Below are 20193 nucleotides of genomic sequence, written 5' to 3' on the forward strand. Positions count from 1 at the left end.
TTACAATGGCCATCTTCAGGTCATGCTCCAGAGCCTATTTTTTCTCATACATGACTAAGAAGAAATCAGTAGAATCATTGAAGAAATTTGGTGTTGACAGATGGTGTCTTTGAGACAAGGATTTCTGAAAGCTCTTTATTTTTTCTAAGGAGAAAAAGAATGGACTTCTGTAATTATATGGTTATATATTTTCTAATGTTTACACACCAGCAGAATGGGAACACATAAAACAAGTCTACAGAAGCACAAAAAAAACCGTTCAAGGCATTTTGCATTTAAAACCACAGGCAATGCCACTGAAAGGAGTTGGCAGGGCTAGAACATGGTGCAACATATTGCAACGCTGCCTGCCCAGGAGAAGGATAATCCTGTTTAGAAGCTGAGTTTGGTTTTTGTGGTGGGTTTTGGTTTTTTCCTTTTTTTTTTTCTTGTTTTTTTTAAAAAAAAGGTTTCACTCTTGGCATGCTTGCTTTGAAGCTACTAAAAGAGTGGGGAGTTCACATAAATCAGTTCATCACCTCCCATGCACTGGAGTAAGCTCCAGCCCTCATCTGCCTCTCCAGGGCCCTGCAGGCCATGGGAGATCTTTAGCCCACGTAAGGAGAAAAAGACCCAGCCAGTAACATCTATGCTGGAAGGGGCCTCCTCTGCCCCACTGCTAGTATGGTGGCAAGACCCTCTTATCCCTCATCAGTAGAGGAAAATCCCTTCCACATTAAGTACAATTAGAGGTGAAAATTGGCTGCCAATTTTTGAAAACCTGTCACTTTAAGTTTTAAGGGAGTTGGCTTCCTTTTCAATTTTAAATATATCTCACCCATATGGGAATAATACACAATCAAATCCAATATTTTTCCTACTGCCTAGCAGCTAGGTTATTTACTTGACTTTAACAAGACTTTTCTTTCCTCTTCCCGAGTTTGAGAGCAAGCCACAAGCTGAGATGAGCTGTGCTGCTGTATGAGCAGGCAGCCGCTTCCAACTGTTTATTTGAAAAGAAGCAGATATGTATGTTAGGTGGGAAGGGAGAGACTCGGCGTAGGCGGGGAAAAGAGGGGAAAAAGTCAAGGTTTAAATTTTTTGTTGTCATAAATAAGCAGTTTGAAACATGGGAACAAAAAATAGGAAACTTTCAACGACTTGACACACCTATTTCCTACTGCTGGAAAATTAAGATAGTTCCATAAGCTGCATCTCCCCTGAACTAAAAACAATGCACAAAGAGTGCTAAGTTAGCCATGCAGACACAAAGGCCATTAAAAAAATCCCACTTGCATGCTGTGCAAATCTGCATGTTCAACCTGCATCTGTTCTTAAGACACTAGACTGAAGTTTTACTTTGAACCCCTTTTCACCCCAAACTGTAGAAATAAAAATCTAGCATGTTTACTATTTACAACTTCCTTTTCAGAAGACACAGGTAGAACTTTTATGCTTTCCAAAATGTAACCTTATACATCTGGCCAGCAAACATCTGGATATTTATCTTCACTCATCATTTCCTTCAGTAAGTCCAAAAACTGTCCGTTATTTCAGCTGAGATTCAGCCCAAGGGAGTACAAAAAAAAGTTACATCCTTCTTTTGTCCAGGTTTTATAAACTGCTTTTTACCTTTTTCCCTGGGATACCAGTAAGTATAAAAATAAGCAGTCTGGATTCCTTTGACTGTAGTTTTTATTCTGTGAATATGTACCACTGTAGTCACAGAGAGCATACATATGCAATTGAATTAATTACACAGTCATATCTGCAATGCCTGCAAAATATCCTACGTCTTTAAACAGGCTATACATGCATATATAAATATATTTATTACATACTTTCAGAAGAAACTACTCAAATCATAAGTAAGAATACAGACTGATTTGTGAATCAACTATATAGCAAAACTTTTGCCAATTAAACTTCAGATAGTCACAAAACAGGAAATGTATCATTCATTCACTTAAAAAAATTCACTTGCAGAACTCATCCCTGAGTTTGTCCCTTGCTCTGCCACTGTACTAGGAAAGTCTTATCATCTGTCTGTGCTGTCCTTCCCCTATTTTACAGAGGACAATAATGAAACTCATCCCCATTGCAATGCACTTTGCAGTTTAACTATGAAAAAAAGTACTCTAAGAGACTCAATTGTTACTATAAAATATACATATTGAGCAAAGGAAAAGGTGAATAATTTCTTAATCTATCTAATTATGAGTTTAATTTTTCTTATTGGTCAGTAATTTTAAGCTACTGCTGACTTTAAATTTTCCACATCTCTATCCTGATATCTAATCTGAAATTGCTTAGCAACATTTTTTAGACAAGAAATAAATTACTTCAAACAAAGGTTGCATGCACTTCTCCTTAGTAATTTTTCTGAACCAGTTTCATGCTTTCCAACTTAACTCTGCTTGGTGAAGTTGAAGTGCTTTTACAAGAGATGTTAATTTAAAAATCATACCAGTATTTAAAAACAAAAGAGCAAAAATTAACATTATGGCTTCTTAATACTCTATCATTTAGTATTAACTTATTTTCTTTGTGCACTGTGGGTACTTTGCACGCTGTCCTTTGTCCCATAGGAATGCTGCAAAGTGTTCATGACTCAGATTCATTTTAACAATATGGTCCAAGGGAAGCTGCTAACGATATAATAAGCTTACATACTTAACTGCATTTCTCCATATTTTTAGATTTATTTTTCAACTTTACATCAACAAAAAATATATATATTTTAGTACTGAAACAACGTTTATAATAATAATAAAAAAATCACATTTTGATGAGTGGATAAGAGACATGAGGAGAAGAGCAAAGCTGCAAATGGGGGAAGGACTTTAGCATTGGCTTTGACAGGTTTGCTTGTTCCTGCCTCACTTCAATTCTAGCCAACAAACAACTCGGAAAAGTTCCCTTAATCTGCAGTCAGAAGTACATTAAAGTCAAAGACAGCTTTTGGTGAAGAACTCCTTTTATTTTTATTTCTGTAACAAAGTATAGGCTACCTTGTCTTAAAAAATATAAGATTTTATTTTTATAACTACAAACGTTTTAGGATCTCAGCATCCATATGTGTTAATAGTGATGAAAATTTATAAGAAATTAAAAGAAAGCAGAGAAGGATGTAAAATACATGATGCACATATAAAGCATATACTTTCCTTACACCACTGTGCTATACAATCAATAAAATCCTACCTTCTTGTCTCAATTTAATAGGCTAGTTTCCAGGTGATGGAAGGCATGAACATAATGTCATTGATTTCTGAAATGATTTCTTGTGAAAACATGTTACATGCCATAGTGTTATTACAGGCTGAGAGTCTGCACTTCCCTTTTTATACTTAGCAAGAGTTTTGCCACTCCTGAATTTACAGAAATAAAATGGTGTGGTATACTTAGAATGACAGTGATATTTATGATATATGTTCCTTAAATGGAAAGGAATTAATCTAATTTTAAAGTTAAAAGTAGCAAGGGGGAATCTTGCCCACGTTTTAAAAGGTCACATGTCCAGGTTGCACTGCACTGTCTGAAGCAATGCCCACACCATTTTACTGACAGTCTGCATAATGTCCTCATCAGGACTGAGCACGGTCACAGTTTTTTCAGAAAAACACTTGTAAACACTTCTGGAAAATTAATAGCTAGATAGAAGCAAGAATCCTCCTCCTGGACCCTACAAAACCTTGTACTTCCTCAGGCATACATAGCAATATGATGTGATTAGTCACAATTTTTTTTTCCCAGCAACAAACAGAAATTTAGGATATCTGCCTTTCATACAGCTTTATACATACGAACATTGTAGGTATCTTCTTGCAACAGTATGTTTATGTTCTATTTAGAGTATGTCTTCATCTAAATTTAAAAGTAATTTTATTTTTAAAACAATTACTGTCAATGAACTTATTCAGATTTGATGTTCAGCGATTACTGAGAAATACTGTAGGTTACATAAATATCTTTGGTGGGGAAAAAAAGAAAAGTTATACCAAAATGGGATTTACTGATAATTTTAGCCATTAAAAAAAAAAGAAAAAAGAAAAAAAAATCTGGTTAGTAATTTTTATTAATTTGCATCTTCCACCAGCATGCTATCAATTTAGATAGTATACAATGTGGAAAAGATTGTCCTTCCTACACTTAAAAATCAATTTTGGCAGCTTAAATACTTTAATTAAGGCAATAAAGATGCATTGAAGGAAACTTACATGCAAAGAACAATGTCCAGATAGAATAACGTTTTGTCTGCTCAAAACACACTTTAAATGTTAATTGCCCATCTTGAAATGTAAAATGAAGTATTTTAAATGGTGATGGCCTAGCTAGATTTTAGCAAGCAAAGAAAACTATTACAGACATCCAGTTTCTAGAAATCTGAGTAATATCCTGAAAGGAACAGCTTGCTATTTGAGGGTTGGAGTGGAATAAACTTTTATTCTGCATTAAAAAGTCATTCTAAATTTCTCATTCTTAGTAAAAAAAATATCCTTTTCAAATTTGAATATAATCGTGCACTATTCTTTGCAAGAAGGTGGGCACATCAGTCAGTAAAACTGAGGGTGCAATTAGAAATGGAGAAGCTTTTTTCTTTCCTTTTTTTGATTTTAGTTAGTTCTGAATATTTCAGTCAGTCTCATAACCTGATAACAAATATAATTAAAACCCTTATATGCATGCACGCATAAAATACACATATTCATGGATATACACTGGAAAACTGTATTTAAATTACAGAAGAAAACTGCGTAAAGAGAATGGAAGAAATGAAAATAGCAATGATAGGGTCTGTAGTGATAGGACAAGAAGGAATGACTTTAAACTGAAGTAGGGTCAATTTAAATATAAGAAAGAGGTGTTTTTCAGTAAGGTGGATAAAACAATGGTTGCCCAGAGAGGTGGTGGATGCCCCATCCCTGGAAACATTCAAGGTTGGACGAGGCTCTAAGCAACCTGATCTAGGTTGAAGATGTCCCTGCTCACTGCAGGGGGGTTGGACTAGACGACCTTTAAAAGTCCCTTCCAACCCAAATTGTTCTATGATATTTTTGGTATGTCCTTGGTCCTAATACTGCAGAAATGGGATATTTTAGCAATGTCCTGCTGAGGAAGAGAAGTGTGAGTCGGAGCCTTTCAGAGTAGCTTATCTCCCCAGGAGAAGAGCTGGGTCTGTGCTCCCACTCCACATCCCCCAGCTGCACAACCACATACATGCCACAGCAACACCCTTACCTTTCCCTGCAGGTAGACTGTCAAGGGGCTCCACAGCTAAATTCTGCACAGAAAGAAATTTCAAAAGAGCTATTTGAAATGGCAAATACCATAGGTCTTCAAAGTGTGTGTTAGTTAAAGAGCTGCTTTCGAGTAGGGGTGCAGAGCAATAGCATTCTGTTCATTTTTTTCTCCATGCTAAAACTATACAGACTGACAAACAGAGCAATAGTGACCAGGAAATTTTTACTAGCACAGGAGGAGAAAAGCAACTTCTTTTTGTAACAGAGAAAACACAAGCATCTCAATGGGTCATCTGTTTCAACAATGCCTTTTATTTCTCTAGGCCTCTGCTTCTACTTTAAAACTTAGTGACAAAAAATAGTTACCACTGCTGCTGTTTGATGAATTATATGGTGTGTGCTTTTCCTCTAAATCTAATTCCTTACAATCATAGTTTCATATCGTGGATTAAAACCAGTTGTTGCATTTGGTACCTTTTATTGCTGATCTGCTGATTTCAACAGATTGGTAAAAGATGGAAGTGACATAAAAACGAACCTTGCCTCTCTTCAAACATCCTGCCAGTTCAGACAAAGCCCTCCAGCAAGAGAGTGTGCACAGCTGCTGTATCACAAACTGAGGTAGCATCTCCAAAGTCACCACAATTGGTTTTGGAAAAAGATGGGTTAAAAATGAGCCTAGATGAAGTGATTTTTGTGCATCTTCTACAGGAAAGAGATATTAGTGAGCATTTTTACATTTCTCTCTAATTAAGCAAGAAGTCTTTAGCTGAAGTCATGGCTTAAAATTAAGTCAAGGGAAACAGGAATATATATTCTCAGGTGGGTTCTTCACTTACTCAAAATACAAGTTTCTAGCATGATACATATTCAAAAGACAAAAAAAAAGAAAAAGGAAGATAAGACAGACATAGCTGGACTGCTTTCCTTGCAAACATACAGTCCCTTCTCTTTAACTTATGAAATCACCTGATTGAAGCTGGTTCTATAACATTAGGAGGCCAAATATTGTAAATATAGTAAAACATAAATATTTCAAAGTATTTGTTTCAGGTAAAACTGCATAAAAAGAAACTCTTCAAACTATTGCAAAAGAACTAGTTTCTCCTCTTCTACACTCACTAACTTTGATAATTCACATTTTACTTTATGTTCTATAACACCTTAAAAAAATACAAGTGTTATGAACCATTTCAATGGTTTTCAGCAGCACACTTGAAAAAGTATGTCAAATGAACTATTTCTCTGCACAGCGAGTTGGATGCTTTCATACTCATGTCTCCACTCAAACTAAAAAGGGATTATCTTTTTCCCTGTTTAAAAGGCAGATGCAGACTAGAGGGCAGCACTAGCCAAGGGTATGGACGTGTGAAGACAGCTGACTTTTTGAATGGTCAAACATGCTAATTTATGATGAAGTGGAAGAAGAAAGTTTGTTATATTTTCTAATGTTTTACTAAATAAGCAGGTTGCAAACTTGTTTTTGTGCAAGCAGATCCAGAGCTTTTTCCCTAATCTGTGTACTTAGGAAAAACCCAGGCACTGCAGGTAGGAAAAAGATGAAATTCCACCCTCCAGACACCCATATGCATGTCTAACTAATGCATGTCTATATATAGAGCCTCAAGAATGGAAATGTATTATGTAAATCCTTAAAGCAGGGTAATAAGTGACACTTAAAGGAGTATTAACCTTGTGCTGCCACTTTCCCAACCATAAAATAACAAACAAGGAAAATGGAAGAATAGTTTCTTTTTCATTTTGTACTGAGAAGTTTGCCGCATCTGTTCATGGTGAGAGCTTGAGAAAAGATAAACAGTGCTGAAAAGAGATGGAATTACCACCTGAATTTTGGCATAAAAGTTGTGTCTCAATAGTGTCAGCTCACGCTTTCATGAATACATATTTCATTATATTTTAAAAAATACATTGCGTCTAGCATCATAAAAATAAAAAATAAAAAAGATTGCTTTTATGCTTGTATCAAGGCCTAATTCATAACAGTCAGAGATCTGTCTCTCCCAGAATCCTGGGGAAAGAAAAGCAATTACCAGATATTTACAGAAAACCTACAAGAGTCAAGCAAGCCTATAGTGTTGAACCCGGACCATGGAGTTTAATTCCTCACCTACAGCAATGAGCCACATCCCACCCTCCATTATATTGTATTCCCACTCAGGAGCACATCCTACAGCACATCTAAAGAGCCAAAAATTCACGGCCAACCATTGTCTGACCTCCAACCTGCTGGCAGACTTGTTATTGCCATCATTCTTAATTACCTCTGACATTTCACATATTTAGAAAATCCATTCACCCAGAAACATCTTTTGGATAGTCAGAAATTAAGTAAAAACTCTCTAGGGGTTTCCCTCCTATTTCCATCTTCTGAGCTCTTCAGGTTATGAATATTTTTCAGAAAGTCAATTATTATCTCACCCCATCTAAAGTAAAACAGGAAGGGGCTTGTGCTATCTGCATGTGCCACAATAAAATTAACAGACTAAATGAGTCAACCTCACCTCATATCAGGACATTATTCTTGCCAGTATACAAGAAATCAGTCTTTCAAACAACAGGAACTTATTATGAACAATAACAAACTGAAAACAATACAAGCAGGCTCCTACAATTTTATGGGACCCTAGACATTCCATATCAGGAAGCCTCATTACAGCTGAGGTGTTTTCAGGTGAACTTTGTCAAAAAAATATACATTTAAATACAAGAAGGAATAGCAACATCTTGGTTTGCTAAGATTGACTTTGGTCTTCTATAAATTCAGTGTCCACCCAGGAAATTAAAAGTCACATAGTGAAGGAGCACTTCTTACTGCTAAAAAGAGAAGGGTAAAAGACACAGTTGTAAAAACAAGTATATAGAAATAACAAATCATCCAGTTTACAGTCAACTTGGAAGGCAAGGAATGAGTCATAATCACATGAACTATCTATTTATTTTCAATTCATGTTATGTTGTCTGCAGGTTTTAGACTAGAATCAATCAGAAGATGGAACAGAAAATATGACAACCAGCTATTGGTTTTGCTATTTTTGTAAGGCAAGTAAAGGCAGCATTTTAATATCCTGCTCTCCCAACTCTGTTTAAAAAATAAGAAAAACAACTGACAGAATACTAAAAAATGTTTTCTGTAAAATTCACAAGAAGAGGATATTTTTCTCTTAATTATTAGGTATCAATTCCCTTTGCAATCAACACAAGCTGTGACAAGAAAAAGAGCAGAGCCTCATCTAGTCACTTGACAGTTCCCAATATTTTCTATCTTTCACTAGGGTGAAATTAAATTTATTTCATGTTGGATAACCAATATGGTACTGAATTTCCAGTCAGGTAAACAATGACATTTTCCCACAAGCAAGAACAAGTCTAAAAAACCCCACCACCATCCACATCTCTTCCCCTGACCCCTTTGGCATGTAAAAGAACATTGCAATTTACTATATTTGTAGGGGAATACAGATTTTCCTGAAAAAATAAAAAAGGTGTGTCCCTGACCATGTTTTCAATAAAAAAAAGTCAGACATCATTTTATTATAATGAATTTCCCAGAAATCTGAAACACTTTAAACCCAAAATTATTTCCATATACTATCAATTGTTAATATAAAATCTACTTAACAAGCCCATTCTAATATACCGAGTTCAGACAAGTACATTATAAAATGCAGATTAAAAGAGCACTTCAAAGGTAGGAATGGGTCAGATAAATATAGCTCAATCATATGATTTCAATACATCCTCCAAAAATTATCAGCAAATGTAGATGGTGAAGAGACTCTGAGTCTTGGTGTCTTTTCCTCTAAGAAGTTTAAACTCATCTCCTCGTGCAACAGTAAACATAGCATTGCACTGCTGTCAAAAGTGATAACGGATTAGGATTATTATTACACAATACATATATCATTATCAGAAAGAATAGGACTGGGTTTTACTGTTGCACATTCCAGTCATTTTAATGGCACGAATCTTGAGACACCCATCCCAATTTATCCACTCTGGTTCCTCATAAAGTAATGAGTTACCTGTCTGTGTACTCCTGAATAAGAAAATTCTGTCTGCTCTCTCGCAAGTCTCCACTTATCCCATAGATTCTCTGCTAGTAAGTCTTGCTTATGTCCTGCTCCATGGTTAAGCTGACCCCTATGACTACTGGACTAGTTGAATTGTTAGGAAAGAAATGCAACACAACCTTGTTTTTTTTAACATGGACTATTTCAGTGATCTTATGCACAGTCTCCATGCACGATATTTTTTTCAGGACTGAGTGGGCTGCGAAGTGCAGCATGGTGTAGGAAAGAGCAGCCAGAAACTTGTGAAGTCAGCTCTGCTGCTGAAGAAACTGTAACAAAAGCTGCTCACTGGGAGAAGAGGCAGAAGCAATGTAAGTCATAGCTAAGAGAAGCAGTCTTTTTTTTAAAAAAAAAAAAAATCTATAAAACAGGGAATGAAAAGTTCATAAAATTTCCAATTATTGGAAATCTTAGAAAGGAAAATCCTCAACATCTTCAGTTGAGACATTTTGCCACAGTCTGAGGCATGGTCTTTTCAAGGATAATGCTGAAGTGACTTTTCAGGATTTCTTTGTTTGTCCTCTGCCCCTTCAGAAGCTGGCCTTGGCCAAAAGGTCACTCCTTTTGGATAGGGGAATCTGAGAAGCTTGGACTTTATTGCTCTAGAATACACCTGGTGCAGAAGGGTCATTTCTCATCCACCATAAATAAACTCAGAATTACTAAGAGACACCATTAACTCAAAATTTTATGTAGCAGCTGGGGAATCTGCTGAGAATATACTCATCAGTTGAAGTCTATTTTATGACCTCTGATGTAACTCAAACCATCAGTTCATATTGGCTCAGCCTTTCGCTGACAGGGACCATGTCACGTATCCCGCAGGGCGGCTGGAAGCCACCAGCGGACAATGGGGCGAGCGGCTGACATCGGCCACCGGGGCCCAGGCAGAACAATGCAGCTGCTGCGGAGGTTGGCCCTGCTGAAGGAAACTCGCTTCTCCCAGGTTGTCTAAGGGGAGGGACACTGAAGCAATGGAAATTCCCCAGCAGTAAAGGAGAACAAAAGAAGAGGTGTTGGAAGCTGCTGTTAAAAAGAGACAGGCTCTCTCTCTAAACCCCCTGGCTGCCAGACTTGGACAGCTTCTTCCAGGGCCTGAAAGAGGAGAGGAGGGTCCTCTAGCTGATACAAACCCACTCCGTTCTTCAGGACACAATCCCTTACGAAGCATAGATTAAAAACTACTCCCTTTAAGAGGACCAGATCTTTACAGCTCCCCACTATTCCCCACAGGAGCATAGGGTTGAGTGCACAGCCCCTGCTAAGGGACCTGCTCTGGCCAAGGGTGCCCCAGGACCTGGTAGAGCTCCCCCACACTAGAATCCACCACCAGATACCCCACTAACCCGCAGCCGGGACCTGGGCTCCACACCAGCGCTGTCTCCCTTGTTTTTGCATGGATCTGGAATTCTCTAGATGTCCTCCCCTGATTAAAAGGTGTGGCTGCTGAAGAAATTAGTTTACAGAGCCTCTAAATTCCTTACTGCCGTTGTCATTTGTCTGCAACAGGAGTATCTGTGAGGCCAGGGTGTGGGGAAGAGTGTGCTGGGCCACGGCTGGGGCTCGGCACTGCTCTGGGACCCCCTTACTAGCAGGAATAACTCCGCAAGGACTCCGCACCTGGAGAGGAAACTTGAGGAATAATCCATATATGCTAGATTAAAAGTATCTGGTAAAAAAATCCTTCAAACCCACACATATCCTTCCCTAAAAAAAAATTGTTTAAAATAAAACCTGTGATTTTACAGCTTACTTTTTTTAGTAGTACAGCCTAAAAATGGGTGTTTTTACTGACACAAAGGGAAAAGTTACATTGATTTATAAATTTATTTAAATGCCACAAGAAAAGAGTAGTGGCTAAATAGTCCGTTGACCGCCATGGTTTTTGGATCAGACCCAGAAGAAGGCTGGAATAAGTGTTGAAACATTTTATTTTCTATCCTTTTAGGGGCTACTGCAAACAATGGAAAATACAAGCACATACTTAGAATAACTCTATCCTTTACAAAATGAGATCACACCTAAAAATACTTCCTTTTGTTGCTGTAGAACTTCAGTTTGTGATAATAGCTATTACATGCATATAGTGAAGAGGAAAAAATATCTCCCCAAATCCTGGGTAAAAATTTGATATTGCATAGTAGAGTTTCTTCTGCAGAAGAAACTTTAAAATCCATAATGATTCAGACTATTTGTGAAATAGTAGAATGAAAAATCCAGTTATTGCATGGACAACATGAAATAGGTAGTAAAAAGGTCAGGGGGTTGAGCTACTAAATTATTGCTTGCACCTAGGAAAAGCTACATGATGATGATAATTCTTTGTATAAAAATTATATCAAGTATTAAGAAACAACAGAAAAATGTATCTGAATTTTAGGTTTTCAGTTTGAAACGATTAGCGCTATTATTTATATCCCCACACATAAACCCACATAGCTTGAATTTCCTGGGATATACATGTGCTATTAATTTTTAACTTTGCTCTAGGATCCAAGCCTGAATCACCAGGCCCTGTCACACTTTCTAGTGCAAGGGTGTGTTTTGTCTGCTTGTACCAGCGGCTTTTCCAGTGCACTTCTCAACATGCCAAGGTATTTTTCAGGATTTTTAAGACCATCTCCTACACTTAAATTTCCTCAGCAACTTCCAATGCAGCTGACTTTCACAGCTGTGTTGCCGTGCTACAGATTTCATCATTGTTTGACCAGAGAAAGAGTGTTGGTTAAACTAAAATCTCCATTTAGAGTGATTTTCTACAATGTTGTATCAGTTCCCTGCTGAGTAGCAGAGATCTAACAGTGAACAATATTTCTGTAATCCAAAAAAGAGTAAATTTTTATAGAATAGCTCAGCACTGACCTTCTTAAGAGAAGAGCATTTTCTTACAGTTTCCTCAACTCCATTATATATAGAATTGGTTTGTATTTTAATTCTAAAACCCATTAAGATTCACTTCAAAGTGTGCAATCCCCTCAAAACATAGAAAAACAGAGAAGAGTAAGTGTAAAGTTGCTGCAGGAACAGAAATACATCCAATTACTTTAGGGAGCCCAGAGATGACGCTGTTCCCTTCTCTGCCAGTGGGAATTTTACCACTGACTCCAGTGAAGGCACAGCCAAGCTAGCGATTTTCTAACACTCGAAGACAATTATTTTTATTTTAAAATGCAGGAATAGCCTCTTGCTCTGCTCCAGTTCTCAGCCTGAGGCTGTAGCCCTGCCAGCACTGTTAATGTCATTGTTTGTCAAGCATATTCCCAGTCTTGCGTACACCCACACGAAGCTCCCAGCTCCCAGCCGTGATGTCCCCCCCAATGCATTGTTCCAGCTCCCCCTGCTTCCTCGCCTCCCTCCCTGTTCCCCCACCATTGTTGTCCCCCCTACACCCACCCTGCATTGTTCTCACGCTCGCCTGCCATCTCCACCTGGGAGGGACCCTTCCTCCCTCCCACTCCTTGCAGCAGCAGCTCAGGCTCCTTTCTTACCTACTTCCATATTATTCCGCTGACCTATTGGCATCAAAGCATTTTCCCTTTCTGAAAGCACATTACATAAAGTACCATTACCAGATCTCAAAGCTTCTGTGAGCAGTGGGCACTCTGCTTTGAGAAGCCCAGTCCAAAGTCTTTTAAAGAACAAGAAGATTCTTATTTCATTCCTACAGACTTTCAATCAGGTCCACAATTACGAATGATAGAAAGTGTTACTGCATTTTCAGATAGGGTATAAAAGGCTAGAGCAAAAATACGTTGTCATTACAAAACAGAAACATGTAACAAGACAGACACATAGGGATCAATCCTATTACATCTTCACCATATATATGTACAGAAACAACTGGCATGATTTACACAGGCTCCATTATTTTGGCTACTTTGGTTTTTACTGCTCTCTATTTTAATTTTTATGTACTTACTATTTTTTCCTTACTATTTTTTTTATGATACTTCACTTTCGGTGAAGTGGTACCTTCTGAAGTACTGTGGTACTTTCAAAATGATACTCCTTTCTTTCACAAAATCATGTTTACTATATTGAGCATGATGTGTAAACTGTTATCCATGCTCAAAGTGTGTCATTGCTAACCCTTGAGAAGAAGAGCAGCTATATATGCTTAGAGTAGAATACGTATAGAAACAAAAACAAATACCCCATTTTATTAATAGACAATTCACACATTTTGTATTTAAAAACATGAAAAACTTGTGAAATCTTACCATGGCTTATGCGATGAAAGCAGTAGTATGCAAAGTCCACTCCCAGAAGTGTCAAATACCACGTCCATGGCGAGTCCCAGGGCAGTTCAAAGAGTCTGTAGTTATTCCATACATAGATGTAACTAATTAAGTCAACACTTCTGAATAAAACACTGAAATAGAGATCCAAAATCTTTTATCAATAATTTTGTCAATTTTAATTTCAGAACCTTTTTACTATATATTGACTACTTTTCAGCTGAGAGTCTTTTTGTAACACACAAAACCAGAGTACCCATTCTGCAATCTTGTCAAGTAATACTAGTCCTTACTTCAGCAGAACCTTGCCTTAACATCTACAAGGTTTCTAAATCCAGCTTTCACCCACTCACCACCCATTAGGCATGCTCAAGGGCTGAAGTACTCCTGTGCTCTGCAGGTGCTATGGTGTTCCTGTTTTCCCAAATCTGAAAGAAACCCATCCTTGCTAACTCACAAGTTAGAAGTGACTGAAGTGTAGCAGCAATTATGCTCAAACACTAATGTAAGACATTAAAATACTTTGACTACTTCCATTATGAGGAAGGACAGGGAAGAGGACAGGACTTTTAGGACCAGTGAAATATTCAATCTGCTCAGCATATCACTTCACTTTAAAAAAGGATAAATGCAGCAGGAGGAGCTAAAGCCCAGTGCCTTTGAAAAGAGGAGAGAAATGGTAGGGTTGCCAGAAACAGCAAGAAGAAATCATGAATTTGCAAAGACAGGAAAGCCCACAAACAGCAGCTTTTGTTCCTTCTGAGTTCCTGGACTACAGGGACTGAGTAGCCCCCCCTGACCTAACACAGCGCAGAGGTAAGACCAGAAGGAGAAAGTAAGTAGCTCTGGGATGGGCAGTCCAAACCCAGTGGCAACTCTCCACAGCTGTTCAGGATAATACAAATTTGAGTTACCAGTGTCACACCCTTTCCTCAGTACCTCACCACCTCATTTCACTAATTGGGAGCCTGAGCCATCTCCAACAAATTGCTTTGATTTTACTGGGTGAGTTTTTGGATGGATCAGGAAGCATTAAACACACCAAATGAGAGCTGAGAAGCTGTAGGTACTGGGGTAGCCCAGGTGACAATTGGCTTAGGTAGCTCTGAAATGGTACCTCAACTGCAGATTGATACATATTTAAACTGCCATTTTCCTAGAAGAAACAGTAGGATTTGCAGCACCTTCCTCACATTTCCTCCTGCTACTCTCCTTTGTGGTGTTGCTGAAAATGTAGTGAAACAGTGGTGAACTGAGCTGCATCAGTGTCTGAAAAGCAGCGAGCAGAAAAAAAAGTAGGTAAAAGATAGTAATTGTGGGAAAGTCACACGTCAGTCATGGCTGGGCTTCGCGAACGAAGATTTGGGAAGGCACTATCCACATTTGCTACAGGCATATCAATGAATTAACTGCACCTGAGTTTAGAGCCTAAGAGTCAAAAATAAGATAATCATTATCATCATCCTCTACACACAAAAAAATAATTTAGTTCTCAGATGTTTTGCTGTTGGTATTTTTTGGGGGGGAAGTGGAAGAATTATCAGCAACACCTTTGTACGAAGTTGAGCAAGACTTTAAAAATCTATAAAATATATTCATGGTTGAAGGAAGACTAAGGGATTCAAATTCGGGGAGCTTCCAAAGGACATTACAGATGGCATACCTGCAAGACAGTACTTGAATAGAGGTGGTAACAAATTGCACATAGGTGTCCCAGCCTTGCAAAGTCTCAGCTGAAAGATAGACCAACATCTCTCTTTCCCTTTAGACTCAGCTGGAACTTCACCTTACACTGAAATCAGCTAAAAGATTATCCATGCATCTCTGTCCACGTTGCTCATTCTTGTCTCAGTACCACTTCTCAATGGTATTTCTTCCCAAAACCCTGCCTTTTTTTTCTTTTTTCCTTTTTTTTTTTTTTGCTAGATTATTCTTCATATAGTTTACAGCATAGCCACAAAAATACTTGAATCTGAAAACTAAAAAAGGAAATATACTCCTTCACCTCTAAAGCCTTGTTTCACGCATCTGGAAAAGATCCCTGAAAATAGTCTGGCCATGCCCTGTCCTTTTGGGCAGCTGCACTGAAACACAAGGGAACCTCAGCAAATATGGTTGTTTCAGCTTGCAAGCCACCCCCTCTGCCATAACTGAACTTTGCAGTCACCTCCATCTTTTTGCAGAGACGCCCATTTAGAGCTTTTATACTTCTGGCATTAGCATCTCTTCCCATAAGTGTTTTGAATAAGGCTAGAAGAAAACACCTTGAGCTTCTGTGGTGCTACTTTCTCTATTAAAGAGGAACAAAGTCATCTGAAAATCCCAAACTACCAATACTAGCCTGCAAGCATAATAGCATCACATCCACCACTTTATCCTGAGAGCTGAAGCATTACAAGTTGCTGTTGCTCAGGAAGAAGAGAGCTAATATCTTTTCCACAGCCAGGCGCATCTCTTACCTGCAACTCATTCCTACCTTTCCTATAATCATACCCGTTTTTCTCTTTGATAAATACAACAAAAAATGGTGGAATTTCACTTCAGCAGCTCACACCCATGAAGAACGTCTCTTGACTAGCAAGGACAGGTGTATCTGCAACTTCAAAAACAAACTGGCTATGCCCAGACAGTGAACCATACACACCTGGAACATGTTTAATTTTCATAAGAGCTGTGTTCTATAAATATTTTTAAAGAAGATTATATGTGTCCAACCAGATTTTTGCAATTCACCTCATGAGGAATCTGTAAAGTTCAGTATAAATTCTCAATCCATTTCACAACAGCTCAGAAGGGAGCTGATATTATTCAAACACAAAGAAACGGGCATTTCTTAACACAGTTTCAATGACCAGGAAATTTGAAACACCTCTTGCAACATAGAGAATCAGTTATTATAAGGTACTGTTTTCTTACTTTATTCTTTTGCTTTTATTAACACATAATGCCTTTGCAGTACATCCAAAGATATGTGACCTGGAACATTTCCTCCATTTTTGATCGGCTTTCAGTATTTCACCCTCGAGTCCTTTTTTTTTTTTCCACAGGCTGAGGCCAACGTGTAACACTTGAGCTAACCCTGCAACACATTTTTCTATATATATAATTTGCTGCACATTCTTTCCTTCATGCTTGAATCACAACTCTACAGCACATAACGTTAGCTGATTACCATAATTAATTTAGAATAGTTTATCATATTACTATGCAATTCTGGAGAAAGAAGAGTTGCTTAGCTAAGTATTTTTTAAAAATTTACAGTGTGATAGATAGGAAAGGCCAGAGCTTGCATTCAATTACAATTCTGGAAGTTCACTTGGAGTTTTAAAGGTTTATATTCCCCCTTTTTTCTCCCTTAAGTTTCTTTTTCACTTCTTGAAAATATTGAAGAGAACTTAAGAAATTTTTTCTTCATTTACATGTTATAACCATAAGTGTGACAGAAGTGGATAGGTAAGACTTTTTTCATCTAGTCCAATCCTCTGCATAAGGAGTAATAAATCCTAAAACAGACTGTATATAAAACCTTATTATATACATTCCATAGATTTATTTTCTTGGATTTTGAATATTGCTGCTGAAAATTTTCTTATTACATGCAAAGTGTACTTAGACAACTGTTTTGACTCTGAGAGACAGTTCTCATCTCCCTGTTTCCAAAGTTCATACATACTTTACTCAATGGCGGTAATACTTGTCTTTAATAAATCATTTCCCCCTTCACCTTCCACTGGGTCAGATTATCACTTCCTCTAATTAAAAAAGTCCAAGAAGGAAATTCTGGGAGATGAACTCTCCATGTGGAAATAAAGATCTACTTATGGTAGATCCCTATGGGATAATGAAGGAGGGAAAAGGTGGAGGAAATTCAACTGGAAAAAAAAAAAAAAGCTGCCCATTTCAAAGAATACAAGGTCATCTTTTGCTTCCTCCAACTCACAGATCAGCCATAGAGCCTGAAACCACACTTTTAGAAAACTTCTTCCGTGGTGACCAGGACAGTCACAAAAAAGGAAAAGGGGCAGAGACAGGAGCTGTTGTCTCTCTTCCAAGAACGGAGGAAGATCTGTGTACCTAAAGTGAATACCCCAAGGAAACTGTCTCAGCTCTTACCACTTGTGCAGTCACCACCTCACGTCACACTGGGAACTGACCTGGTGCCCCTGAGCTAAAAACACAACCCTACAGCTGGACCTACAAAGGCTCTGCTCTCAAGGGCTGTAACAGACTTGCATCCTTGGAGGTCAGACACAGAGGGAAACATGTTAAGACACCCTGGTCACAAGGTTATATTATCATGAAAAATAGTGAGAGATTACTAATACAGTTTCCCTGGGTTAAATAAATTCTGTATTCCTAGCCTAATTTGAACTATATGAATGTAAAGTTTCAAAATGTTGAACAAAGGCAGTTTCTCAATAATTTGAAATTATTCAGACCATTTATGTAACAGCAGGATACACGAATAATTAAATGCTCTGTAAGTCTTTGTTTCAGAGTGGAAAGCATAAGGATTTCCATTTCCAAGGATACTCATAGAGCTTTCTTTTCCAGATGAAAAACTGACTCCAGTCAAAATTGAAATAAACATTTTGATAACATGATTTCAGTAAAGAGAAGAAGGGGGGAAGGAGGTAGAGAAGCCTCGAGAAAAGGTCCATTTGCAAAACAAAGCAAACCTCCTGCAACTGAAATCCCCTTTTATTTCCTGTACAGGTGCCAGGTCTTGAACAGATACTCAATTTATTACTTTGTCAGTTGACTTATTAGGGTTGACACAAATCGAGCTGAAATATGCCTGACACACTGCAGTCAAGGCTTTTTTCACGCTTTAGCACAAAGCCAAACTTTCCACAAGGTGGAGGGAAAGGGAGAGGGAGCTGTGGGAGTTCTATTCCCTGTTTTCTATCATCAAGATGAATACGATCTCTTCTCCCATTCTGAATATGCAAAACCAGTCATGAAATAACCCAAGGCTAAAAAATAATTCACCAAAATGATACAGCTGGGAAATTATTATCAGGCTCTGGAAAGCCCTTGATTACAGGAAATAGCACCCACATTTTGAGAAAATGTTCCCACCAGACACAGAAGCTGAATCAAAGCTTCTCGTCTTCCTTAGTATGGCTTTCTTTTCCAGTATTTTAGCCTAAACAATACAAACCTCCAGTTTCCCTCAAGTAGAAAAGAAAATATCAAATGCAAAATGAAGTCAAATGCAGGTGACTCAGGTATTCTTACTAGTTGTATTTTGCCTGACCAAGCTGACCTCTCATTCACCAAAATTATTCCTGTTGCACTTGACTTTATATCCTTTAATTTATGACACTAATATTCATTTACAGTAGTAGGTGGAATAAAATAGGAAATTACAGGTTTTGGAAGAAAAATAACAAAAGTCAGTGGTACATTTTTTTATTCCTAAGTCCAAATCTTGCTACATAATTCAAGTCACTTGTTTATCTTTGTTAATTCACACATAAATAAGCAATCTATTAAAAATGCAGCCCAACTTGAGTATTTTCATGAGAAGTTCCGCTTTAGTGACACAATCTGCAGTAACACATTATGCCCTAAGGTTATGCAATCTCTTTAGGTACTTCTAATGTCATTTTATCTTTACAAGATTAAAAATCCTAGTTTAAAACCTTCAGTACATCTGCACTTCTGGCATTGCAGCTTACTCCTCCTCTTTTATGAGAATGGAAGTTATATTTCTTTATATCAGCACACTGGGCAGTCAGTTCTGTTCCAGTAACTTCAAGATACACAATATTGGAAGATCCTACAATGTCATCTGAAAGGCAATGGACCTGATTTTTCAGTATTGGTACAAATATCACCGTATGAGTGTAATACAACCACCTGGTTAGAACTTCTTTACATTCGAGGTTTGATTTTGATCTGAAGTGAGAAAATTTGCATTAAAGTTTAAGTTAAATTGTGAACAAGCCTATAATATTCTCAAAGGTCACATATAAACAAGTAATGAGAAAAGAGAAAAGAGTATTCTGTTGAACTCGGATTGTCCTAGATGGATTCAGAAGAACTAAAGGAACCAGTAACAGCTCCTATTGTCTGTAAAAGTACAGTGAAATAGCTTCAGTGAGACATCATAGCATATCAGATGATGAAAGGAGGAAAAACAATTACATGAGAATTTATATTGAACTCCCTTGGTCATACTTCTGAACATTTAAAAAGACAGTTTGCTTTTGTCCATGATACCCAGTGGTGAAGAAAGTCTATTCTTTTCAGATCTGATTCAGATTCTGATTTACAGAACCACTGAGACATTTTTCCCCTATTTCCATAACTCCTAAGTGTTGACCCAAGAAAGTAGGTTGGCCAGCTCTAAAAATGCTACTCCTGTGCTCCATCTAGTGGAATCCTGATTTAAGCTTAATTCATCTTTTAGCAGAGATGTGCTTCAGTCAGAAAGCTACTCTATACAGAAGCAGTTTCTTCGAGTTTTTTTCAAAATGTGTGAAAACTGACACAATTTATCTTCAATCAAAATACAGAAACATGGAATGAAAAATCTTTATGGGATTTGAGAAACTGGTATATTTTGTGAGCTACAGAGACTACTGAACTTAATTAAGAACATATTTTCAATAAGGGTAAGTTCAGTTCACAGTA

The 20193-nt window shown here is 37.6% G+C and overlaps 1 protein-coding gene across 1 annotated transcript in view; it reads right to left on the reverse strand.

The window, feature by feature from the left end:
- The window catches only part of AGMO (alkylglycerol monooxygenase), a 188425-nt gene that overhangs the window by 154702 nt on the left and 13530 nt on the right, over positions 1 to 20193 (reverse strand). Inside the window, exon 3 of the mRNA XM_027639386.1 lies at positions 13534 to 13685. Within this exon, the coding sequence (XP_027495187.1) occupies positions 13534 to 13685 (152 nt within the window). The remainder of the gene's footprint in view (positions 1 to 13533; positions 13686 to 20193) is intronic.

Source organism: Corapipo altera, unplaced genomic scaffold (genome assembly GCF_003945725.1).
Source record: "Corapipo altera isolate COAL_440 unplaced genomic scaffold, ASM394572v1 44, whole genome shotgun sequence".
Classification (NCBI taxonomy): domain Eukaryota; kingdom Metazoa; phylum Chordata; class Aves; order Passeriformes; family Pipridae; genus Corapipo; species Corapipo altera.